Source organism: Oryctolagus cuniculus, chromosome 13 (genome assembly GCF_964237555.1).
Source record: "Oryctolagus cuniculus chromosome 13, mOryCun1.1, whole genome shotgun sequence".
In the NCBI taxonomy this organism is placed as follows: domain Eukaryota; kingdom Metazoa; phylum Chordata; class Mammalia; order Lagomorpha; family Leporidae; genus Oryctolagus; species Oryctolagus cuniculus.
The window spans coordinates 41,055,502-41,082,725 of record NC_091444.1 but is presented as its reverse complement, the minus strand read 5'-3'; the positions used below and the strand labels follow the sequence as shown (position 1 = coordinate 41,082,725).

The 27,224-nt window shown below is 38.1% G+C and overlaps 2 protein-coding genes across 3 annotated transcripts in view; both read left to right on the top strand.

Annotated features, from left to right (window-relative positions):
• The window catches only part of HSPA14 (heat shock protein family A (Hsp70) member 14), a 34,853-nt gene that overhangs the window by 869 nt on the left and 6,760 nt on the right, over positions 1-27,224 (top strand). Inside the window, exons 2-11 of the mRNA XM_002717444.5 lie at positions 24-104; positions 180-262; positions 8,757-8,805; positions 8,939-9,044; positions 10,229-10,319; positions 12,685-12,789; positions 14,227-14,388; positions 15,640-15,795; positions 18,005-18,107; positions 26,468-26,680. Coding sequence (XP_002717490.2) covers positions 24-104; positions 180-262; positions 8,757-8,805; positions 8,939-9,044; positions 10,229-10,319; positions 12,685-12,789; positions 14,227-14,388; positions 15,640-15,795; positions 18,005-18,107; positions 26,468-26,680 — 1,149 coding nt within the window. The remainder of the gene's footprint in view (positions 1-23; positions 105-179; positions 263-8,756; positions 8,806-8,938; positions 9,045-10,228; positions 10,320-12,684; positions 12,790-14,226; positions 14,389-15,639; positions 15,796-18,004; positions 18,108-26,467; positions 26,681-27,224) is intronic.
• On the top strand, positions 49-7,153 carry MSANTD7 (Myb/SANT DNA binding domain containing 7). 2 transcript variants are annotated; one of them, XM_008268311.4, is made up of 4 exons: positions 49-104; positions 180-262; positions 2,300-3,012; positions 3,849-7,153. In XM_008268311.4, the coding sequence occupies exons 3-4, from the start codon at positions 2,451-2,453 to the stop codon at positions 4,370-4,372; spliced, it is 1,086 nt and encodes a 361-aa protein (XP_008266533.2). In that variant the 5' UTR covers positions 49-104; positions 180-262; positions 2,300-2,450; the 3' UTR covers positions 4,373-7,153. The 2 variants fall into 2 exon arrangements, with proteins under 2 accessions (XP_008266533.2, XP_069911535.1); XM_070055434.1 differs by having other exon boundaries at positions 64-104; positions 2,224-3,012.

Sequence of the window (27,224 nt, the reverse complement as noted above, 5' to 3'; positions counted from 1 at the left end):
CTAAATGTCGTGTTTTTCTCTAGGATGGCCGGGCTGGCGTGGTTGCAAACGATGCAGGTGACAGGGTTACTCCAGCTGTTGTTGCTTACTCAGACAATGAAGAGGTACTGTTGTCCTCATTTTTTTACTTGGAAAAAAATTTAAAGTTACATGCATTGTAATGTATTGCTCTGTTTCAGATTGTTGGACTGGCAGCAAAACAAAGTAGAATAAGAAATATTTCAAATACAGTGATAAAAGTAAAGCAGATCCTTGGCAGAAGGTATGGAATAAAGTGATATCTTAAAATATGGTAATAAAAACATGTTTGCAAATTCTAGCATAATGTTAAATATAATTAGCAGTATCACATCGTGTGTTTTGTAACAGTGATTTTGGAGACTACCCCCAGGAGACAGACTGACTTTTTTTTTTTTTTGAATATTGCTATTGGATCTTTTCTTGGGTGAAATTCTTACTGACAGGTCTATTAGTATTGATAAATATCAACATTTCATTTAGTTTTGAACATTTTTATCATTTAGAGGTTGTAATCTGGATTTTCCATAATTTTATAGTGCTTTTTTAACTGAAGGAACTTGAAAAATTTGTGGGAATTTGAAGACTTCTTTGCAGGATGGTTGAATTTCTTCAAAATCTATTACGGTTGCTTATAATTTATGTACATGGTATTAATTTTCTTCCTCTGGGCCTTTTGTGACACTTTCTGGGAATTAGCTTTACCAGCTGGCTTAAAATTTCATCATTAGAGAAGAATCTTAATTAATATCTTATATATGAATCAGGTTAATCATCTGTTGTAACTTTAATTAGAAGATTAAAGAGGCTTGCTTCCTCAGACTTCTGTCTCTTCAAATTATAGATTACTATACTAATTAAGAGTTTCATTTTAATTAGCATAGTAATACTTGATAGAGTGTTTTTAAATTTTTGAAGTATTTTCACATCTGTTTTATTTAATCCTCTCAAAATCCCTGTAACGCTGGTAGGGCAGGTACTGTCCATCCCCATTTATAAATGAGAAAATCAAGGCATAAAGTTGTGGGATTTTAACTTAGTTAAGGGATAAATTAGATAAGACTGCAGGTCAGGTCTCCTAACTCTCGGCCCCAGGTTCTTTTCTTTCTACTTTGTTTAATAAGGACTTAAATAGAAATTTCCTTGTTGATTTTAGGATCTGGAGATTATAGATTACATTTAATATTTCTTTTATACATACAAGTATCTTAATTATCTCTTATGTTTAGTTAAATCAAATTTTATCTTAATTTTTCTTCCTTAAGATATCTGTGCATTAAACCAAAAACCGTAGTACGGAAAGAATTCAGATTTTTGTGATGATAAATATTTTCTCATATGCTTTAACCTGTTGACAAAACTGGTACTGAGCAAATTAAAAATAAAATTACTTGGTTTCAAATATTTTCAGATCATAAACTCTGGGGAGAAAAAAACATAAACTTATAAGTCTTGGAACCAGAATCACTGAGCAGCCAACAATATGATTAAACTGTATTTTGAGATAATTGTAGTTTCACATGCTGTTATGAGAAGTACTACAGAGATACCTGGTGTGTTGCTGGATTTGCCACTTTGTACAAATGGTGACATCTTGCAGAACTATAGTGTAGTGTTAGCCAAGATGTTGATATTGATACAGTCGAGCTAGAGAACATTTCTGTAGACCTATCAATACCCTGGGAGCCAGTAGTATGTTTTTTGTTTGTTTTATGTTGATATTTGGGGACAGGTAGTTAAAGTAATGGTGTAGCTGTCTTTTGCCATATTATGCAGAAAGCTTGGTATTAGCAGAATGGCTTACGCTCAGTTTTCTGGCCTGAAGGTTGCCTTTCAGCCAAGGCGTTCAATAGTGGCGGTAACACATAGCCACAGCATGCTCGCTAGGCAAAGGTTCCTACAGGATGAATACCTTTCAGACATACTGTGAACCATTGTCCTGCTAGTACTTCTGCAGAGTTAACTGCCACATGGCCCAGTTTGTTTTCCTCTCTGATCTGTCTACTCACTGGTGGTGATTTTTATAGATATGTGGTTGTACCAGGTCTCAGCCTTGCTTCGAAGCATTTGGCCGTTTGTGGAAGAACCAGTCCCTCTGTGACCCTGCCATTAAGCTTTTTTTGGTCCAGAACCTACCCTGGGCAAACTCAAGTAGGGATTTCTCCGTCTTGGCCTCATGCCTGTTTATGATCTATCTACTCACAGGTAGCCCCGCTTAACTTGCTGCCAACTTGTCCTTACAAACCCTCCCTGTAACTCTCCTTCCCCTCTGGCCTTCCAGCCAGAAATGTGGTCCTTGGACCAGGCTTTTCAGCAGTTAGCCCTGAGAAGAAAGAATCTGCTGGCTCCTGGAAATACACGGAGAGTACACTGAGTTTACCCACGCCTGCTGCCTGGGAGCTTGCTTCAGTAGCCTTCCTTTCCAGCTCACTATGGCCAGTGCCAGTAGCAGTGCAGGGATCCGGTGGTCCAGACAGGAGACACGAACTCTTCTCTCCATACTAGGGGAGGCAGAGTACATTCAACGCCTCCAAACTGTGCATCATAATGCAGATGTCTACCAGGCCGTGTCTAAGCGAATGCAACAGGAAGGCTTCCGCCGTACGGAACGTCAGTGCCGCTCCAAGTTTAAAGTTCTGAAGGCATTATATTTAAAGGCCTATGTTGCTCATGCCACGAGTATGGGTGATCCACCCCACTGTCCGTTTTATGATACATTGGATCAGCTTCTCCGAAATCAGATAGTGACTGACCCAGACAATGTAATGGAAGCTGCTGCTTGGGCCAAGCACTGTGAACAGAACTTAGTGGCCTCTGACAACACAGGGAAGGAGGGAGCCACCATTCTGAAAGCAAAAAGAACTCAGGCAGCTGATCGTCAGCCTACCTTGAAAACAGCTCAGGGATCAGATGAGGACTGTCAGCTGAGAATGAGCGACCGGATGCAAGAAACCAGTGACCTTGAGGACCCCTGGGATGCATCCTCGGGTGCAGGTAACTTCCCAGCATGTGAAGGATTGGGGTCCCAGAGTCACTTCATTTTAAACAAAGTGTGTGTGGGTATTCCCTGTTTCTGTCCCCCATCCTTTTTTTAAAACCTAACAGTAAGATTAAAGGGCTAAAGGTATGTAAGGTATTGGGACTCTTTTTTTTCCTCCTTTTTTTAAAGATTTATTTTATTAATTTATTTGAAAGGCAGAGTTACAGAGAAGCAGAGGCAGAGAGAGAGAGAGGTCTTCCATCCACTGGTTCACTCCCCAAATGGCTGCAAAGCTGGAGCTGGGCCAGGCTAAAGCCAGGAGCCAGGAGCTCCTTCTGGGTCTCCCACTTAGGTGCAGGGGCCCAAGCATTTGGGTCATCCTCCACTGCTTTCCCAGGCACATTAACAAGGAGCTGGATCAGAAGTCCTGCAGCCAGGACTTGAATTGTCGCCCATATGGGATGCTGGTGTCGTAGGCAGTGGCTTAACCCGCTACACCACAGTGCCAGCCCTGGTTTCAGAACTCTTTAAACCCAAAAAAGGAAATGCTCTTTGGAACCAAACTAGTTTTGGCATTATTTATCATGGGTACTTAGGAATTTGTGGGTATCAATGGGTTGGATAGTTACATGGAAAGGGATTTATGGAGGCCAGGGGGAAGTTTTGGAGGTAGGATTACAATAGGATAAAATACTTAGATTAAAGAAAGAAGTTCTTCCCAATCCACTGTAGGAAGAGGCCTTTCCAGGAACTACCTTGATCTTGTTAATTGTCTTTCATCTCTGAGGCTGGCTGCAAACATTCCCTAGCAGGAATGTCCTCATTGCAACATTGTTGCTTTGTTTTTCAGGGTGCTCTCAAGGGACCCCCAACTACAGCAGTTCCCACCACCTTTTCAGAGGTGCAGCTGCTCCCTGTCAGAGCAGCCCCATGGCCAGGATGGGTGTGTCCGGTGAGCCCAGTCCCTGCACCAGCACCAGCCGAAACCCTCCCGGTGTAGCCTCCACACCACAGCCTCCGGTCTGCTCTTCCAGAGTTGATTTTGTTTCTGGAGGGCATAGGCCTTTGACCAGTGAGCCCCCTCCAAGGTGGGCAAGGCGAAGAAGGCGGTCAGTGGCCAGGACTATTGCAGCTGAGTTGGCAGAAAATAGGCGATTGGCACGAGAACTTTCAAAGCGTGAGGAAGAAAAACTGGACAGGCTGATTGCTATTGGTGAGGAAGCCAGTGCCCAGCAAGACGCTGCCAACGAGCTTCGCAGAGATGCTGTCATCGCGGTCCGACGTTTGGCGACAGCAGTGGAAGAGGCAACTGGTGCTTTTCAGCTAGGGCTCGAAAAATTGCTTCAGAGGTTGATTTCAAATACCAAAAGCTAGGAACTGATGACAAAAGGGTGCCTTTGCTAAGCTGGGAGCAGCCCAGTTTAACACTTGCCATCTCGTTCTCTGGCTCCTTTTCTGTCTCCTCAGAAAAAAAAAAAATAGATGAACCATGAATGTGCAGGATAATATGCCTGCTAGTTCCTTTTCCCAGAAATCTCCACGAATTGAAAGATCTGTCAGAAATGAGAGTGGTGGCCTAATAGAAAACCATGGAACCAAGTCCAAGAGCTAGTTTGTCCATGGCTTTGTCACTGATGTGAGACAATTTTGTTTACCCTGTCTACAACAGTTTCCTCATCTGTAAAATGGGGGAGTAGATAATAACTCTTGGCCTGCCTACCTCACAGGGTTGTTGTGAGGATTACGTGGCTAATAGATGGGAAAGGGTTTAAAAGCTTAGAAGCACTATACACATGTAAGTTATTAATGCATATAACCTTGGCTGAAGCAAGACCCGGATGCGCACATTAGTTTACAAGATAGAGAAGCATGGTTGTATACTATGACTCATTGCTTGAATCTTCCCTTTACTAGTTTATTGTGACTGTTTCATAGAGCTTGAGAGCTTCATTTCTTAAATCCCTCTGTGGCTCTTTAGACAGTATAGGCACAACAAGTATTCATACCTTTATTGATTCTATTTTCACTGCTATGTCTCTGAATAGCACTGGGTGAGCACTCTGAGTAGTCAAACCATCTCTCCCTCCTTCATGTTACTAGTTCATAGTCTCCTGTCAATATAAGGATATGATTAAGGAATAACAGGAAGCCACAGTAGTTTGTTATGGCTCATGTTGGTTATTTATAAAGTAATAAGTGTGAGTAAATTATTTTTATTTCATCTTATTTGAGTCCCTTCATATTCATAAGTTATGTCTTTAAATATTGATTGCCGTTTGAACACTAGAAACAACATACATTATATCAGTTTGCAATCTGCTTTCAGCAAATTTTATTTTTTTCTGTTAGCTGTTTTTGTTTGGTGTTTTTTTGTTTGTTTTTTGGTCTAGTATGTTACACAGAGGAAGTCTTAGAAAACTTTATAAGGTCACTTTTTCTCAAATGGCATAGACACAAGTTCATCTAGTCAAAGACATATGATGAAAGAGAATAGCTTTTGTTTCTCCTTTAGCTTTGGGAACACTAGAGGGTGATGTGGACAGACGCTTTTAAATGCAAGCCCTCAACAAATACCCACTTTCCTTTCTCCCTGCCCCACCCACCCATCCATACACAGCCACTGTCTTTGGAAGAGATGAAGGTGATAAGCTGAATTTCAGTTTACTTTAGAAAGAAAGCCATTACTGGCCATCATTGAACTATAATCTTTTTGCGGGTTACTTAGTACTTATAGGAGATACAAATAGGAGTCCTTGCTATTTACAAAGCTTTCCTGTAATTTAGAAGCCAGGGAAAAAGAGTGGGTATGTTGGGAAAGGATTTTGCAGGTTTGGGTTCTTACTTAAGTGCTGGACATACAAATAGGTGGAGAAATGGTCAAATGAGCAGTGGGACCCTACCTGGAAGCACGAATTGGTGGCAGACAAGCAAGATGCTCTGATGAGTGAGTGTTGGGTATATGAAGCAGCTGATGTGGTAGAATAGGGTCGAATCTTGTTAGAACTCCTGGATTCTAACTTTCAGTTTGTTTCGTTAGGCAAATCACTTGTCCTTTTTCAGCCTCACTTTATCTCTTAATTGAAGGTTTGTACTAGATATTTTTTTCCTGATGCCTTCCAGTTCTAAAGAGTTTTTAATAGTATCATTAAAAAATGAGTGTAATATTTGTCACAGCAGCATATTAATGTATGTAACTGGTAACAATTGTATTTTGAGGAAGTATTCTGTGGTATTAATGTTTATTAATATTCTCATTAACTTGGGCACCACACTAAGCATACATATTCTTTGCTTTGAAGGAATATATATTAAGCATTGAAATTGATACAAATTGTATACATTGTCTTAATTGTTTGTGGCCGTTTTGTGGAAGGATGGATATCGGTTGTAACTAGATAACACTAACATACATAGGTAGATTTTTCTGGAAAAACAGGGAAGTTACTTGAAAACTTAGACCTATACTATATAAATCTGTTAATGGAAACAAAGTACATAGGGATTTATTTATGATAAAAGAAATGCTGAAGAACACAAGTGGAATTAATGTTAAAAGGTAAGATTGTAAATTCTAGTGGATGAAGTAACTTTAATGTGAGGAAAAAAATGTGAGGGAAAGACCCTGAAGAAGTAAACAGAAAAACAGTGTCAAGTAGAGGGAAGTTGTCCACAGGGGAGACACAAGAAAGCAAGCCCTAGGAATCCTGTCTACATTGTAGGCCCGGCCATTTCTACCTGCATATCCTTAGATAAACACATCTGTTTGCCATTCTTTGACTCAGGTTCCTTATTTATAAAGTAGGAAACTACTAACAATTGTCCTACCTACCTCACAGGGGTGTTGTGAGGATTAGTGAACAGATGAATGTAAATACTTTTAAATGTGTAACACTACAGTGAAACAGGCATGGGGTGGAACACGCTATAGTAGTGAGTGCTGGCATGTGCCAAGTCCATGGGCCTGCTGGCAGAGAAATCATTTGGGAGAAGGAAAAGGCGATGACGTGACTGGTAAAGGTTGAAAACCATGGTAGGATTAACTCTGCCTGCTGAAACCACAATGTGAATAAGGTGCTGTGTATACCAACCTCCTACTACCTTTATTTTTCTGTTAAGTAATTCTAGTATGAACAAATAAAGTTTTACTTGTATATAGTTGTGGGTCAGTCCGCTACTTTCTGATGACATCTATGATCCTTTTTCTCCCCCGTTCTCCGCTTTCTACTACTCTAGTCCTCTGACCAGTCTCCAATGTCTGGTCTATATTTATAATGGTGTATATTCATAATGTGCTTTCTGTCCACAAATGAGAGGCCTTTGTATAGCAGTTGGGAAATAATTTTCAATTGTAGGAGTCCATAAATTTCACGAAATACCCATATAATAAACATAAAATATCCTTCTTGGAAATTAGTTTGTGATAATAGTAGATTACCTATACAATAATAGGATAAATTACCCTATTCTAAAGAAAACAGCTTTTAGATATCAAGCTGAAATTATAATAAATACTGAGTTTAGAAACAGGAGTAGAGAGTTGTTTTGGGAAAAATACTACATTTTGTATTGAAGATCTGGATACCAGCAAATAATGTCCTTGTTTAGCTGTGTAACTTCTGAGCAACCTAGTTTCCTCTAGCTTTTTAAGTGAAAGAAGGAAAAAGAACCAGCAAGTATTCCAGATTAGTCTCTTTTAAACCACTTTTCTGTGCCTCTTATTTGTATAGTTAAGGTCCTCAATGTTGTGTAACCCTTCCACAAGTACCAGTATTTTCAATTCTATAAATATTTTAGGCTGGTCTCTGAATAGAATAGACACAACCCTAACTAGAGGGGATAGTGGTGTATGTCATCCTCATTTATAAATGAAATTAAGCCAGGGATTGGAGAATGTTATTCCCGCTCCAGGGGCAGAAGCACAGTGATCATTAAGTCGGAGGTAGGCTGTTAAAGTGGAAACAGTAGTCTGATGGATAGCTGCGATCAAGTACTAGGTCTGCCCCTTGTTAGGTTATAAATCATCTGTGAACCTTTTTAATCTCCAAAATAATATCAAATGTATCTTAGATGTTGTGAGATTCAAGTGAAATAAAGTATGAAAACATTTTATAGCCTGCATACATTGATATTACTACTTTGAGCAACATAAAACCCATTGTTTTCATTTTTTACTGTGATGTACATTAATTTAGCACTTATTTCATATAGGACATTATTACAGATCTATCTGTACTGTATGTATATGTATACCTAGTTACTTTGCACCTTTCTGTAAGCAACATTCACATTTTTGCTCATTCTTTTGGTTTTGGGTGTTCAGTTCAGAAACCAACAAGGATGGTGTTAGTTATCCTGGTTTGCCCTTAGTTTGCAATCTTACCTCTTTTTGTCCTTTTCATCCCAGTGGTTGGGTCCTCAGGATCATAGGTGTACAAATAGGTGATATAAAATCATTGATACTATGAAAAATAACCCCCAAATATATAACATTGGTTAATAGTAAGTACAAAACAAGAAAGATTTATTTACTCCCAAATGCAAAGGTTAACACTTCAGTGAAATTATTATGATCATTATAAATGCTCCATCCATTTAATTCTATCTTATGTAATATTTGAAGATTTTTTAGTAGTAAGCAACTGAATCATTTTGTTTATATTTTAATTGTTCAGTGGTCTTGAAAAATAGTCTTCTTTAGACCTTGTATATCTACAATATGGCTTTTAACACTTAGTTATCTGTCTTTCTTTATGGACAGCGCTGATGACCCACAAGCTCAGAAATACATCGCGGAAAGTAAATGTTTAGTGAGTATGGTTCTATTATTGCTTACCTATTGTACAAAGTAATTGCCAAGATTATGACCTACAGTGGTTATTTGAAACTTTACATTTTTATTAAAAATTATTCATTATTTTACACCTTTATAATGTCTTCTAGGTCACTGAAAAAAATGGGAAATTACGATATGAAATAGATACTGGAGAAGAAACAAAATTTGTTAACCCAGAAGATGTTGCCAGACTGATATTTAGCAAAATGAAAGGTATTGATTGAACAGAGAAAAGTTAACTTTAAATGATCTTTTAAAAGTTGACTTTAAAAAAAAGGGGGGTGGATTTTGTAATCTTAGGAGATGCAAAATGATTAAGCACATTAGTAGTGAGAGAGGCCTAAATTGTAGACCTGGTTTGGCCACTGATGGACTGTGTGACCAAATATTTTAGAACATAACTTACCCTCCCTGACTTTGATTTCCTTCTAAGTACAGTTGGGTCTCCCTGTCCTCAGGTTCCTCATTTCTTATTTATTTTTATTTATTTATTTATTTAAAGAGTTAACAGAGAGAGACAAGGAGAGACAGAGATTTTCCATCCACTGGTTCACTCCCCAAATGGCCGCAATGGCCAGGGCTGGGCCTGGCTGAAGCTAGGAGCCTAAAGCTTATGTGATCTTCCACCGATTGCCTGGGCACATTAGCAGGGAGCTAGATGGGAAGTGGAGCAGCTGGCACTTGAACTGGCACTCATATGAGATTCCAATGCTGTGGGTAGCCTCCACAGGTTCTGTATCTGCAGGTTCAACTAACTTGAATTGAAAATAGCTATACCCCCCTCCCCCCAATTGTGTTTGACTAAATACATATAGGTCTTTTTTTTTTATCATTATTCCCTAAACAATACAGTATAACTACCATTTCCATAACATTACGTTAGATATTTTATGTAATCTAGAAATGATTTATAAAGTATATGGGAAGATTGTATAAGTTAAGTGCAACCTATACCGTTTTATATAAGGAACTTGAGAATCGGTATCTGTGAGGTCTTGGAACCAGTTTTATTGACACCAAGGGATGAGTATACTATAGTCTCTTCAGCATTGATAGTATTCTCTGAACAATAATTCAGGCAGATTAAGCGGATCTGATTTTATCACTACTTCAGACAAAGGCCTTGAGGTAAATGATATTCTGTGGAACAACTGGGAATTCTATAGTAGATTATTTTTAAGAATTACTTCACCTCAAGAATTAGGTTATGAACTTGTGGGAAGGCAAGTGGCCTTTTAATGAATAACTCTAACATTGTAATGTTGGGTCTAATGCTGATGCATTAGAAGCCCATTTTCTGTGCAAATGGTCTAATTTGGAAGGTGGCTAAAAGTTGGAAGCCAAAGAGCCAAACAGTTGATGAAGTCTTCATTATCAATTTATATTTTTTAACATAGAAACGGCGCATTCTGTCTTGGGCTCAGATGCAAATGATGTTGTTGTTACTGTTCCATTTGATTTTGGAGAAAAGCAAAAAAAAGCTCTTGGGTAAGTATATTGTAGGGTTCATGGTATTTGCTAAATTACAAGAAATACATATTTCACAACATCACTATATAGTAAAAGATAAAAATGTACTTGAAAATACCTTAGGCAATAAAATTGTGTTTGTAAATAACTTTGTATAGTAATGAACATTAGCATTTTCTTTTATGATATGGCAAGAGAGCATAAAATTAGTTTTGATTGAAAACATTAATTACCAGGTAAAGTTAATACTTACAAATCATCTTGCCTTAGTTTCCTGTAACTAGGATTTATGTTGGAATTATACAAGAGTATGCCATTTTACAAAATATTTGTGATTATTTCTTCATCTTACTTGTAAACATCTAAACAAAAAAGTTGCATTTAGATTTTACAGGTCATTGGGTAAATATAATTGGTAAGCCTGTGTGTCTTTGCTTTATTGGATGAAGCTCCAGCAAACATTGATGTTGCTTCTGAAGCAGAAAATGACCATATTTACCTTTAAAACCTGTGAACTTAGATTAATGAAGTTGGAAACTTCCAAAGTGCTGTTTGTCCAAAATCTTTCTAAAGTTTGTAAGCATGACAATTTTTTTTTCATTCAGCAAACATTTGTTGGATACCTTTACTGTTTAAGCCACACTGTAGGCCGGCGCCGCGGCTCACTAGGCTAATCCTCCGCCTAGCGGCGCCGGCACACCGGGTTCTAGTCCCGGTCGGGGCGCCGGATTCTGTCCCGGTTGCCCCTCTTCCAGGCCAGCCCTCTGCTGTGGCCAGGGAGTGCAGTGGAGGATGGCCCAGGTGCTTGGACCCTGCACCCCATGGGAGACCAGGAAAAGCACCTGGCTCCTGGCTCCTGCCATCGGATCAGCGCGGTGTGCCGGCCGCAGCGCGCAGGCCGCGGCGGCCATTGGAGGGTGAACCAACGGCAAAGGAAGACCTTTCTCTCTGTCTCTCTCTCTCTCACTGTCCACTCTGCCTGTCAAAAAAAAAATAAATAAAAAAAAAAAAAAAAAAAAAGCCACACTGTATACAAAGTTGAATACATGAAGATAAATAGGACATAGATTCTAACCTCACAGACTTGACCATTAGGGTAGAATGTAGTAAATGTTTTGGGTAGTGAAGTTCTAGATGGCATGAAGGCAGTACCTCTCCTATGCTATGAGAGCCCAAAAAGACTTCTCAGAAAAAGTGAACTCTTCTGTTTGGTTAGCATGGGTATTTTTAAGAGCTTTGTTTTCCTGATTCAGCATAAGCACATAATACTGTTTTCTTTGTCCAGAAAATGGCTGTTAACATTATAATGTTAAACCGAAAGTGAACTCTTACAGAGTCACATCCATTTCTTGTGTTCTGTTTTCTTCTAGAGATCATTGTACTTCTTATTCTACAGTAGTCTCTTCTTATCCTTGGGGGATGCATTCCACACCCCCAGTGGATGCCTGAAATCTCAGATAGTACTGAACCCTATGAACTTATATTATTATGTTTTTTCCAATACTTACATACCTATGATAAATCCCTTTTTAAATTTTTATTTATTTGAAAGGCAGGGAGACTGAGAAACAGGCTGAGAGATCCTGTTTACTCTCCTAAATACCTGCAACATTTGAGGCTGGGCTGGGATGAAGCTTGGAGCCTAGAACACCATCCAGGTCTCCTACATGGGTAACAGGGACTCAAGTACTTGAGCCATTACCTGTTGTCTCCTAGGATATGCTTTATCAGTCATGCCAAGTCCTCACTCCAGGGGCTGGCACTGTGGCCCAGTGGGTTAAACTGTCATTTGCTATGCCAGCATTCCTTATTGGGGTGCCAGAGTGGCACTTTGAGGCTTGACTCCTCCATTTCCCAACCAGCTCCCTGCTAATGTGTCTAGGAAGGCAGCGAAAGATGGCCCAAGTACTTAGGTTCCTGCCACCCCTATGGGAGACTTGGATGGAGTTCCTGGCTCCTGGCTTTAGCCTAACTCAGCCATGATTATTGCAGCCATGTGGGTAGTGAACTAGCACATGGAAGATCTCTATCTCTCCCTCTCTATCACTGCCTTTCAAATAAATGAAATAAATGTGTTTTTTTTAAGGTCTCAGTAAATCTTAGTTCATTACTTAGGCACAGTTAACACTAATAATAAAATAGTACAATTATAGCAATGTACTGTTATAAAAGTTATGTCATTGTCCTGTACAGTTACTGTATTTTTCGACTTCAGTTGACCATGGTTAACTGAAACCACAGAGACAAAAGTTCATCAGGGATGGGACTATTGTACTTGTGAAATCTTATTTCTTATTTAAAAAAAACTTTAGCAAAGCATTTCTAAAAATGTAGAGTTGAACATGTTGTGATATGAAATTCATTGCAAGCATGTTGTTCACAGAGAAGCAGCTAAAGCTGCTGGATTTAATGTTTTGCGATTAATACATGAACCATCTGCAGCTCTTCTTGCTTATGGAATTGGACAGGACTCCCCTACTGGCAAAAGGTAAAAATTGTTATTTATGGTTTTAAGGTTTTTTTTTTAACTGTTGAAAACATGCTAGGTAATATTAGATGATAGTAATTATATCAGCAGGGATTGTTATACAATGTACGATTTCCCAACTTTATGTATAAGATACTGAAACTCTCACTTAGGATTTTTCAAATAGTTGAAAAAAGTGCTAAAGAGATCAGAGGAAGGATGTAACAGGAGGGAAGACTGAACTTTTCTGCTCTTTTTAAAATTTTTATTTATTTGAGAGGCAGAGTTATAAACAGAGAGAGGGAGAGACAGAGAAGGGTCTTCCATCCACTCCCCAAATGGCCTCAACAGCTGGGCCAGAGGTGAGCTGATCCAAAGCCAGGAGCTAAGAGCTTCTTCCTGGTCTCCCAAGCTTGTGCAGGAGCCCAAGCATTTGGGCCATCCAATGCTGCTCTCTCAGGCCGTTAGCAGAGAGCTGGATCAGAAGAAGAGCAGCCAGGATGCCAACTGGCAGCCATATGGGATTCTGGTGCCCCAGGCAGAGGCTTAGCACACTGTGCCACGGCTCTGACTCCTAGCTTTTCTGCTGCTAGCACCCTCATTTTGTCCCTTTATTGGAGAAAAATTGGAAAGTTATAGAACTGGCAAAGTTCCAAGGCAAGCTAGGGCACTGTTGATCTTACTACTAATTCTAACTATTAGGCATGTGTAGAAACAGTGAGTACTTTTATAAATAAGTACATTTGACTTAACAGGAAGTAAGGGAAATGCAGAATGAGGCTTTCAGACCAATTTTATGGTGAAATAATAACATTTATGCCTGATTTGACTGTCAACATTTGTGTTAATAGACCTGATGGCCATGCAACTTTAGAGAAATTAATTTAGGTATTGTTTTAACTTTCCTTAATTGTTTCACTTCATTCATATCTCACAGTTAAAGAGACTAATGCATGTATAAATTACCAGGAAATTATTTTTAAGTGAACTAGGTAAAATAGAAATAGCATAAATTATGAATTTTGATACATAGGAAATAGAAGTTTAGCTCCTAGTTTTGCATACATTTTATACCTACAGAACCTCTTATTGCAGTAGTTATTACTTTATATTAACCCAAAGAATTTATATTTTTCTTAAAATTCACTGTTTTCACAAATCTCTCCTTGATTTACTATGAAAAGTCTTTTGAACTTTAATTATTTAGAATAGTTAAGTAAAAAAGGATTTTGACTTGAACTGAGATGTAACTAAATTGTCTATTGTCATTTGGTAATGAACCCAGGTTCTAGGCTGGGTTCATTACTAGGTGACTATAGCCACTTATTCATTGATATTTTCAATTTCCTCATTTGTAATTTAAAAAAATAAAACTAAGAGAGTTCTAATGTCCAGTCTACCTTTAAACTGTTATGGTTCTATGATCATTTACTTACAATATCTTTTTTTTTTTTGAAGCAATATTTTAGTGTTTAAGCTTGGAGGAACATCCTTATCTCTCAGTGTCATGGAAGTTAACAGTGGAATTTATCGAGTTCTTTCAACAAACACTGATGATAATATCGGTGGGGCACATTTCACAGAAACCTTAGCACAGTATCTAGCTTCTGAGTTTCAGAGGTGAGTATCAGTGGCCTGGATATACATTGTGATTAAGGTTTCTCTTCAAGTGTTTTTGTTTGTTTGTTTCCTAATTTATTTCATATTACCCTACTGCAAAGGAAGGTGTAGTCTTTTCATTGCTTGGAGACTGGCATTTTTAGCTCTGGAATTATAATGTCCTACTCAAGCGGTAGCAAGGAAACAGAGGCCCAGCTGCCCAGTGCAGTATGCTTCGATTTTTGCAGTTAGTGTCCAGGGACCACCAAACACTGACCTTCATGAACTCGGATCTCATGTTTGTTTTTTGAATTCTTCACATGCTACTTTGTTGTCTGAATAAAGGATGTTATAGGTACCGATGCCTCACTTCCTCCTAAACAGTGTTTCTAACAGGCTCTCATAAAGATTGTATTATATTATCACGTTCCAGTGAGTTAATGCCTTATGGAGTACTTTAATTACTTATCTGCCACAAGGAATATTTTAGTGCTGTTGCTAGGTATAATTACTCCATTCAAAATTCTAATTCTGTTTGCGCATATCAAGAATCAGATATATAGAGGTTATATTTTGGATTTTGCTGCCCTAGGAAAAATTGTGATTCAAATAGTATTTTCACCAGTTTGTCCAAACTCATTGGTTTAAAAAGTTTTGGAAAAGTAGTAATTTCTCACTTGCTTAATAAAGACTTGTACTACTGTACTACTGTTTTTGTAAAGATATTGTTTAAACAAAGTCATTGATCACTATTTAGCAAGCACTTTTTTAGGTGAACTCATTGGAGATAGAGGAACTGTGGTTTTACTTACTTTATATGTGTGAAATTTTGAAGAAGCCCTTTATAGTTTTTTTAATGTTTAAAAATTACTCTTATACTGTTAAACTGTGATGTGCTCTGATTCTAAAGAGAGAAATAGGAAACTGACTCAGTTACATAAATCTTTTTCAGCCTCTGTCTCAGCTGCAAAAAAGATGACTGTCTACTCTGTTTTCCTCCGAGTATCATCCATGATTATGTTTACATAATACAACAATTCAAACTATTAAATAATATGATTATTCATTAGTTTTTGAGGAGACCTTTCTGTTAATTGCAGAGAATGTTCTTAAGAAAGTTTGAAGGGATTAGAAATCAATTACTAAAATCCAATATGTAATGTTGATTCATGAATTTGTTATTGTTCTAATAGGAGTTATCCAGATTTTAGTTTCAGTAAATTGTAAGTGACCCAGTAATTTTAAACTTGAAAGGCTATGTTTTTAATTTAGATCCTTCAGACATGATGTGAGAGGAAATGCTCGAGCCATGATGAAATTAGTGACCAGTGCTGAAATTGCAAAACATTCTTTGTCGACCTTGGGAAGTGCTAATTGTTTCCTTGACTCATTATATGAAGGTCAAGATTTTGATTGCAATGTGTCCAGGTAAACATGTTTGGAAAAGTAGTAATTTCTCACTTGCTTAATAAAGACTTGTACTACTGTACTACTGTTTTTGTAAAGATATTGTGTAAACAAAGTCATTGATCACTATTTAGCAAGCACTTTTTTAGGTGAACTCATTGGAGATAGAGGGACTGAAGTTCAAAATCTTTAAAAAAAAATTCCAAGAATATTTTTATGTAGGTATAATTTTTTTCAACTTGGGCTTTTTGTTTATTCATTTCTTTGAGATTTATTAGCCATCCATAAGTGGAGAGCTTTCCTGTCTTTCCTTTTGGGGTCTAATTTTTGTCAGACTAAATAGCGGTTCCCAGATTGACCCTATCAGTTGTGATTGCTTGCCCTGTTATTTCACAACTATTTAGCAGAGTGTGAAAAGAGTATCTGAGAACTTTGAGAGATGGAATAGAATTTGAAGGTTGAGATTTTCAGAATTTTCTTAAATTGTAGTTCTACCAATGTAGTCCCTAATTGTGTGTTCCTAAATTTTGATGTAGGGTTTGGTCGTATTTTAGTATTTGCCATTGTGTGTCAGGCTACATTTTAAGTAGTTTATATTAAATCATTGAACCCTCATATGAGCCCTACAAGGTAGTTACTTTTAATACCTTTACAAAACTAAAGCCACACAGGTTTTATCATTTGCCCAGGTCACACAGCTAGTAAATGATAGACCTAGGATTCAGTCTATTAATTGGACTCTAAACTCCATACTCTTGAACTATTATACTGTTTTGAAGATTGACATGTCTTATTTTTGGTTGGCTCTGTCATCCATCATCAGTATTTAACATTTTAATAGCTCTTATGATGTCTAGTAAGCACACATTTAATGTGCAATATTATATTATTATTTTTAGAATTCTACTAGCTATATGAGCAGTTGGTTAAATTCTCTTGTCATCTGTTCCTCAAAGTTTAGCTTCTTCATTTTCCCTGGTCTTTCCTGATAGAATTCTCACAACCCACCTTTGGCAGTTCACTTGTAAATTAATTAGGATAATATTACGAATGCTCAGTAGTGTTATGTGGCTAGTCTACAGCAGCACCGTTGCTCTTTGAAGAAAGGTTTCAAGCTACAACCCAAATATAGCCAAGGTGTTATATGTTATATGGAATTGAAATATTCAATGAGTAGAATGGCTTCATATTTTTCTATTTCCAGAATTCCTTGACACTAAGTTTAAGTGTTGAATATATGTTTACTAATTTTTTAAAAAGATTTTATTTATTTGAGAGGCAGAGTCATAGGCAGAGACAGGAAGAGATAGAAAGGTGTTCTATCAACAATTTGTTCCCCAAATTGTTAGAGTGGCCAGAGTTGAGCTGATCCAAAGCCAAGAACCAGGTGCTTCTTCCAGGTCTCCCACGTGGGTACGGGGGCCCAAGCACTTGGGTCATCTTCCACTGTTTTCCCAGGCCATTGGCAGAGAACTGGATTGGAAGAGAAGCAGCTGGGACATGAACAGCCTCTATGTTTGCTTATTAATATCAGTAAGAAGAAAATGAGATTTGTAATTTTTCACCAAGAAAATATTGCTACTATTACAAAAATTTCAACCATAAAAGATGTTTTGATGTCTATAGGTGACACACACATAAGTTTTAAAATCATTTATCTACATTTAAGAACTTCAGAATCAAATTAGGGAATAAATTTTTTCATAGACATAAATCTTTGTTAAAATTTTATTATGTGCCAGCATTCAAGCTTCACAGGCAGTGTAAAAGGTATAGACTTATATACAACACAGTCTCAGACTACAGAGAAAAATAATTAGAAATAATTTTTAAAGCTTTAATATAAAAATAGCAAAAACTTCCAAATAAGGATTTGGCTAAGGTCAATAGGTTTCCTTTGGGAATGCCCTATATCTGGTATGTTTTCTTAGATTTTTTTGAAAGCTTATAAATAGGCCATGGACAAAGCAGGCTTCCACCTGAATTTGCTATGAAATCTCTCAATATATATGTAGATTAATAAATAGACTTTTTCCTCCCCAAGATATTTTACTGCTGATATTTATGCCCTGTTCTGATCAATTTATCATTCAAAGGACTATCACGTTAAGTTTTAACATTACTATTCTCAAGAAAAATAAGTTTGGTGGTACTAAGCCTTATCTCTCTCTTCTCTCTATGTGTGTGTGTTTGTGTTTGTGTGTGTGTGTGTGTGTGTGTGTGTGTACAGAGCAAGATTTGAACTTCTTTGTTCTCCACTTTTTAATAAATGTATAGAAGCAATCAGAGAACTCTTAGATCGAAGTGGATTTACAGCAGATGATATTAACAAGGTAACATTTTTATATTAATCATTTTAGGAATTGTTTCAGATTTGAAATTTAAGAAATAGCTCTAGGTATTGAATAATTTTTATGCATTTCAGTATTTTTGGAGTTTGTGTTAGTAAATATAATGACCACCGATTACATTCAACACTTATAAGGGAGTAGTCAGGGTTTTTGGTTTATTCATCTATAAAAGCACCTTGGCTGCTTGATTCCTGCCCATCCTCACATCCTGGAATGAGCTGTCAGTGACTTCTTCTGCACCATTGCTTTGCAGTTGGTCAGCATGTAGTTGACTAGTAAGCTTCCTGTGAACAACATGTTTATTATAAGCTGAGAGCAGCAGTCCTGTCTCTTAACCTGGCTCAGTTCCTTTCTAATGTTTCCTCTGTCCATCCCTGCTCTTTCTCTCTCCCACTTGAAAATCTCATGAGATATAATCAAAGAAAAAATAGGATTTAATCCATTTGACTCAAATACTTGAACTTAACTAGAGTGACAAAGTCTCACAATTATATCTGATTCAGTTATTTAAAACAATACCTTCTAAACCAAAACATCCAGTATTTTTTTTTCAAGATACCATAATCATACATTCTATCTTCAGGAAATAGACTAATACTAACTTCCATTACTGTGTAGCCTGAGGCAGAGTGGGAAGAAAGAACTACCTGCTGTGGTTGAAGGGCGTAAAACTGAATCAAATTGTTGAGTATAGAAAAAAAGAACTACCATAAAATATCAGACTGATATTTTCAGACTGGGTATAAATGTGTAAACACGCATATATATGATATTGGAGGTTATATTTTAAATTTCAAGCTTAAAAATACAAATTGACATCCCATATGGGCACTGGATTCTGTTCCTGTTGCTCCTCTTCCAGTCCAGCTCTCTGCTGTGGCCTGGGAAGGCAGTGGAGGATGGCACAAGTGCTTGGGTCCTGCAACCGCATGGGAGACCAGGAGGAAGCACCTGGCTCTGGCTTTGGATCAGTGCAGCGCGCCGGCCATAGTAGCCATTTGCGGGGTGAACCAACGGAAGGAAGACCTTTCTCTCTGTCTCTCTCACTGTCTAACTCTACCTGTCAAAAAAAAATACAAATTGGGCCAATGCGGCACAGTGGTTTAAGCCTCCTCTGACCATGCCCACATTCCATATCAGGGTGCCATTTCATTCTGCCCTGGCCGCTCCATTTCCAATCCAGCGTCCTGTCACTGGACCTGGGAAGGCAGTGGAAAATGGTCCAAGTGCCTGGGCCATTGCCACCCAGAGGGGAGGCCTGGAAGGAGTTCCCGGCCCCTGGCTTCAGCCTGGCCCATCACATCACTGGCTGTTGCAGGCCTCTGGGGAGTGAACCAGTGGATGGAAGACGTCTCTGTCTCTCTGTTTCTCTTTGTCACTCTGCCTTTCAAATAAATAAATGAATACATATTTTAAAAAATCCAAATTGACAAATAAAAATACTTAATTATCAGTGTTTTCACAACTAATTCCTCCTTCAGATTCAGAACCTGAAACACCTTTCTTCTGCTTCTTAATGCCAGAGTCAGGTCTTAAATTTTGAGTTGTTATGTTCAATCTAAAATTCAGCCTGAAAGATAACGTTTCAAAGTGACTGCTTCTGTGTAAGGACAGAATCTTTGTGTAGTGGGCTTTTAAAATAGTAATAGTTTAGTATAACTACTCCAAAGATGTCTATGGAATTCTGAAATCCATCTCTGTAATTGTAGAAATTTAATTTTAAGTTTTCGTTTTAATATTTTTAAATTAAGTACATGGTAGAAAAGTATGCCAAATCCCTTGCCAAGTGAGTTTTCCAAAGCTAACATTTCTCTAGAAAAAGCAGATAGAAAATTCTTTTTTTGTGTGACTATGAGAATGCCTTTGCGGAGACGGATAAGTCCTCATTTTGGTGGATTTTCCATAGAATATAAAAGTAGCAGGAAAACAGCACTTGCTCCTATCATATCTGATACATTGATCTGTGATTTTCCCACAGATGATATGAAAAAGTCAATTTCTTTTTATACTTAAAAAGATATCCTTGTATGTACTTCTTAAGTTCTACCCCAGAATTAAACTGCCTAGCAATCATGTAATTTGGTAGACTCACTGTACTTTGTATGTTCCCTTCATCAAGCAAATTATTGAACTGACTGGTTCAAGCCATAGTGTCTATCCACTTCATATTGTTAATTGACCCCTTCCTTGATCTATTTCAGATACTATTTTAGCACAAAATGATTCCTGATGAATTATGGTATGACTAAACTTAAGTTTTGCATCAGTGCAAATATCAATACTTCAGCTTTAAGCTTTCTGAAGAGTCCATCATCAACATGCTTCATCCCAGATGCTCTGTCTATAGTTATACAGCCTAATTTTTAAAAGTCAAAAGAAAACACTGCATCTAAAAGTTCTTTGGTTATATCAAAATTTTCTTTGCTAAATATAACCAAATGGACAATATTATTTTGATCTGTGGTCTTATCAGTTATAATGAAAAATGTGTAGGTGATTTATCTTATCCTGGTAATTTGTCTTGTAGTTTTGTATGCATATTTTCAACCTGGTGAGCATCAGCATTTGTTTTTAGACTTATATTTGCAACTGGTCATATATTTCCAGGCACATAATATTTACTGTATTCAATATTAAATCTTTGGTAAACACTGTCAGAGGTTCTGACAGGCATTTTCACTGAAGACAGAACTACAATTCACAGAAGCCTCATTTATTTGCTTGCATCTGAAATGAAACTCTTGAAATTTGTATTTCCTCATCATAATGTCTTTTCTAGGTTCTAGTAATGTTTGCGTGATTGTTATTTTATAGTGGTAACTTAATTATATTCATTGGATATGTGTATACCTTTTTGTTTACATATTGATAGGAATGGTGCCTACTTTTTATTTTTCTTGAAACCTTTGATCATCTTGGTTACTTTTTCATTCTTCTGGATTGAGGTGGGTTTAAGAGTTGAAATAGTTTTACATTCAGCTTTCTCCTGTAAGACAAGCAAGAGCACTAGTGTGATTAGAGGTGGCAAGTGACCATGAGGCAGTGTCAGTGCCCAGGAGTTAGTGATAAGCCTACCCCAGACAGACAGGAACAGTCCTTGTCCAATAGGGGCGGCTACTATCCACCTGCGAAATACTGCCATTGAGGGATGCAGGGCATGCTGGGAAGCCTTTTACCTTCTAAGAGGCTCTCAGAATATGAATTTTGTAATAAAAAATTTTAATGTTTAGATGATAGTAACTAATTCAGAGAGTAACTAAAACACTGTGTTAGAGAGATAAAGCATATCTTTCCTGATAAAATTTACAACTTGACTGCTTTGCAGTCTGTGGTCCACAGGGTTTTGTTTGTGTTTAGTTTTTTCTGTGTTGTTCCCTATGTTGTCAAGGGCGTATGGAATGAATTTTTAAAATATTTACTTATTTGAAAGGCAGAGTTACAGAGAGGAAGAGACAGAGAGAAAGATCTTCTATCCATTGGTTCACTTCCCAAATGGCCATAATGGCCAGGGCTGGGCTAGGCTGGAGCCAGGAGCCTGGAACTCCATCTCAGTCTCCTACGTGGGTAGCAGGGACTCAGCTACTTAGGCCATCTTCTGCTGCTTTCCCAGGCACATTAGCAGGGAGCTGGAATGGAAGTGGAGCAGTTAGGACTCAAACAAGCTCTTACGTGGGATGTCGGAATTGCAGGCACTGCCTTAACTCACTGTGCCATGATGCCAGCCCCAGAATTAGCTTTTAATACCTTTTCATCTTTTTAAGTGTTCCAGATAAGTGTATATTGCATGGGTATCTCTATTACTCAGAAATTGTAAAGAATTTACCTCTAAACTCATGTTGTCTGAAACTGGTTTTGAAGTACTTCTGATAATTTCTCAGTTTCTCTATTTTTATTTCTTTAAGTTTGAATTTACATTTGTTATAGACTTATTTCATAGTTTTTTTAAACTTTTAACAAAACATTGCATAATCTCAAAATTTTTAATTTTATGAAGCTTTTGATAATAGCACTTAGAAATTAAAGGAGTACTTGAATGAAAACCAGCCAATTACTGTCTGACCTTTGTTCTTTTTTTTCCTTACCTAGATGGAGCAAATATTTATCATTTTTATTTTTTATTTATTTATTTTAGATTTATTTATTTATTTGAGAGTCAGAGTTACACAGAGAGAGGAGAGGCAGAGAGAGAGAGAGTCTTCATCTGATAGTTAACTCCCCAGTTGGCCTCAATGGCCGGAGCTGCGCCTATCCAAAGCCAGGAGCCAGGAGCTTCTTCCGGGTCTCCCACATGTGTGCAGAGTCCCAAGGACTTGGGCCATCTTTTACTGCTTTCCCAGGCCATAGCAGAGAGCTGGATAGGAAGTGGAGCAGCCAGGTCTTGAACCGGTGCTCATATGGGATGCCGGTGCTTCAGGCCAGGGTGTTAACCCGCTGTGCCACAGTGCTGGCCCCAATCATTTTTATTTTGGCTCCAACTCCTACCACCACCAAAGAATTCTTCTATTTATTTCAAGTCATATTGATCTCTTTTCTTTTTTAAGTTTTCTTCTTCTTCTTTTGTTTAAATTTTTCCTTTTGTTCTTTTTTAAGAAGCGTACGTATGTTTTTTCTCTTTTTTGCTTTGGATTTTCTCCCAGCCTTTCCAGGCCACTTATTCTTTATGTTCTTGAACATTAATCCACTTACATCATCTATGTTTCCCCTAATTAAAAAAATACCTACAATAATACTTTTATTAGTAGCTTCAATGAAGTGTGTTCTCATTTTCTTTATTTGCAGAGTGATCTGTGACACATTTTATTTTCTTCTTTGTTGTTTGGCTTCATTTTTTTAAGATTAATTTTTATTTATTTGAAAGGTAGAGTTACAGAGAGAGGTAGAGACTGAGAGAGAGGTTTTCCATCCACTGGTTCACTCCTCAAATAGTCACAATTACCGAGGCTGGGCCAGGCCGAAGGCAGGAACCTGGAGCCTCTTCCAGGTATCCCCCATGGGTGTAGGGGCCTGTGACTTGGGACATCTTCTGTTGCTTTCCCAGGGGCATTAGCAGGGAGCTGGATTGGAAGAGGAGCAGCCTGGACTTGAACTGGCACCCATATGGGATGCCAATGCTGCTGGCTGGGGCTTTAACCTGCTGCATCACAATGCCAGCCCTGGCTTCATGTTTTTTTAATCTCCAAGTAATTAAGTGGTAATATGGACTGAATATTTGTACCCTCTCTGCAAAATTTGTATATTCATGCCCTAACCCCTAGTGGAGCTGTTTTTGGATATGAGGCCTCGAAGGAAGTAAGGTTAAATGGAGTCACAGGTGCAGTCCTGGTCAGCCAGAATTGCTGTCCTCATAGGAGGAAGCCCCAGAAAGCTGGGTGTTGCTACTCTCAACCCACCTCAAACACATGAAGAAAAGATCATGTGAGGATACAGTAATGAGCTGCCTGTTGGCCAAGAGAAGAGTCATCAAAACTACCTTGCTGGCACCTTGGTGCTGGGCTTTAACGTCTGGAACTGGGGAAAAAATTCTGTTGTTTTAAACCACCCATTCTATCGTATTTTGTTGCAGCAGCTTAAGCAGACTAATGAATGTGTTTTGATTTTCTTTTTAACATTTGTATTAGCAATGTTTATTTTGATATTTTAAAAATTTATTTTAAGATTTATTTATTTATCTGAGAGGTAGAGTTACAGACAGAGGTAGATACAGAGAGAAAGGTCTTCCATCCACTGGTTCACTTTTCAAATGGCCCCAACGGCCAGAACTGGGCCGATTCAAAACCAGGAGGCAGGAGCTTCCTCCAGGTCTCCCGCATGGGTGCAGAGGCCCAAGCATTTGGGCCATCTTGCACTGCTTTCCCAGGCCATAAAGCAGAGAGCTGGATCAGAAGAGGAGCATCTGGGACACGAACCAGCACCCATATGGGATGCCGGCACTGCAGACAGAGGCTCAGCCCACTACGCCACTGTGCCTGCCACTTAAATTTTTGACTGACAGGTAATACCTGTTCATTTTTATGGGGTGCAGTAAGATATTTCAATGCAGGTATACAGTGTGAAAAGATGAAATAAAGTAATCTTCTTTATTTTGGAGTCTATGAGATCCTCTCTTGCAGTTTTTCATACAGTTTGATTTTTTTTTTTCTTTTTTAAGATTTGTTTATTTGAAAGAGAGGGAGAGGGAGGAAGAGAGCAAGAGAGATCTTCCATCCACTGGCTCACTCCCCAGATGGCTGCAACAGCTGGGGTTGCTGAAACAGACACCTGGGCCATCTTCTGCTTCTTTTCCTAGGCCATTAATAGGGAGCTAGATCTGAAGTGGAGTGGCCAGGACTCCAGGTGGCATCCATATGGGATGCCCACGTCACAGGCTACAGCTTTATGTGCTATGCTACAACACTAGCCCCACAGTTTGATTCTTATGCACTTTTCTTTGATAAAATGCTGTGAAAATTATATTTGAAAAGGCCTTAGGAAGAATAATTATATTTGAAATATGTAATTTCTATTAATTACATTATTATGAGAAGAAATCTCATGCTGTAGATTAGACATTTAAATTCATTTTAAACTTACTGATTACTGTCAGCATCAATAATAACATAGTCTTTGTTCCTTTTACCCTAAAATAAAAATTCTGAAAACCAAGATTTTCCAGGATTATTACTATTTTTTGCATAGTGCCACTAGTTTGTTAATAAAATTTTCTGATGTTGAATATGAGAAATTTGAAAAGCATAGTCTGTATTTTTATTCTCATGGTATTTGCCACGAGATTTTGTAAAATTTTAGGGAAGACTTTTCTTTTTACTCACCTCCAAAATAGACCTTTTGGGCCTCTTCGCCAGGGCTGGCCTGGTATTTAAAATCTCTCAGTTTGTATTCTTCCTGCCCTCACCTGCAGATTAAGGTGGTGGTCCTCACTTTCCACACTGCATTTTAAAGAGGCCGCCTTCTAGTCAGTTACTCTCTGCTTAACAAGTCATTACTCAGTATTCTTTTTGTAAATTCACTATTCTAAATACTCCTGGAGTTATAACTGCTTAATGCATGAGCCAGTGAGGAACTTAAGGGACTTCAATACATAGGAGTAATTTAGTATGAAATACTTTAGAGATCAGAGAAACCAAATGGATGGGAAAATAAAACTTTTTTTTTATTTGAAAGTCAGAGTTACACAGGGAGAGGAAAGGCAGAGAAAGAAAGAGGTCTTCCATCTGATAGTTAATTCCCCAGTTGGCCGCAATGGCCGGAGCTGTGCCAATCCGAAGCCAGGAGCCAGGAGCTTCTTCCGGGTCTCCCACATGTGTGCAGAGGCCCAAGGACTTGGGCCATCTTCCACTGCTTTCCCAGGCCATAACAGAGAGCTGGATTGGAAGTAGAGCAGCCGGGACTTGAACCGGTGCCCATATAGGATGCCGGTCCTTCAGGCCAGGGTATTAACCCACTGCGCCACAGCACCGGCTCCCAAAATAAAACATTTTTACTCAAACAGGTTAATATTCTTCCATGCCAAAGGCAAAAATACTATGGTGTTCTGCTCTTTTCCTTCCTTCCTTCCTTCCTTCCTTCCTTCCTTCCTTCCTTCCTTCCTTCCTTCCTTTCTTTCTTTCTTTCTTTCTTTCTTTCTTTTAGATTTATTTATTTGACAGTCAGAGTTATGCAGAGAGAGAGAGAGAGAGGTCCTCCATCCGATGGTTCACTCCCTAATTGGCCACAATGGCCAGAGCTGCGCTGATCCGAAGCCATTAGCCAGGAGCTTCTTCCAGGTTTCCCACGTGGGTGCAGGGGCCCAAGGATTTGGGCCATCTTCCACTGTTTTCCCAGGCCATAACAGAGAGCTGGATTGGAAGTGGTGCAGCTGGGTCTTGATCCAGTGCCCATATGGGATGCTGGCGCTTCAGGGCAGGGCGTTAACACGCTGCATATGGTGTTATTTTCACATAGAGATTGCTGATATTTATCATAAAATACCATAATATTTATTTAAATATTTCTTGTAGAACAGTGGGACAGTATGATAATATATTTCCTAGTCAAATGAATATCTTGTTTAAACCTCATATGTATAGTGTTAATCATGAACCATTATATAGAGAGCTATATTTTCCAATAGGTGGTGAGATCCTGATTTTAAATTTTGTTGTGAGTAAAGAATATGTTAAATGTATATAATAATATTAAATATCTGTTTATTTCCACATGAAGTATAAAATAATAGATTAAAATATAGGACATTCTATATTTTATCATTACACATGATAAAAATGGCCCCGCCTGTTGTACTTAATTTCTAGAAATAATAATTCTTCTAAAAGGAAAAACTGAAAATTATTTTCATTTTCTAGGTTGTCCTTTGTGGAGGGTCTTCTCGAATCCCAAAGCTACAGCATCTGATTAAAGACCTTTTCCCAACTGTTGAGCTTCTCAATTCCATTCCTCCGGATGAGGTTATCCCTATTGGTGCAGCTATAGAAGCAGGAATTCTTATTGGGAAAGAAAACGTTCTAGTGGAAGACTCTCTTATGATAGAGTGTTCAGCCAAAAATATTTTAGTTAAGGTATGTTTCACTGTCATATACTTTTGCATTGAAATAGTACAAATTAATTGCCATACATAGCATGACTTTAGAATAAAACTGTTTACAGGTAAATTTAGGCTTATAATTTTACTTTTAATGAGTTTCTTATATTCTTTCAGTTTCTATTTATCTTACATGTAACTTTCTTAGGAAAATGAAAGTTGATGAAATGAAAATCAACTATAAGCTTCCAATATAGGGAACGTACACTCAATATATTTTTTAAGTAAAGTGAGGTAAGATTAAGTAACATTCTATTGTTATCTCTTTGTCTCTTTTTATAATTTTATTTTTTTATATATTTCATTTATAATAAGAGTAGTAGGACTTTATAGTAGGAGCTTTTTAAATTGTAATGGTAAATAGCCAGCGCCGCGGCTCACTAGGCTAATCCTCTGCCTTGTGGCGCCAGCACACCGGGTTCTAGTCCCGGTCGGGGCACCGGATTCTGTCCCGGTTGCCCCTCTTCCAGGCCAGCTCTCTGCTGTGGCCAGGGAGTGCAGTGGAGGATGGCCCAAGTGCT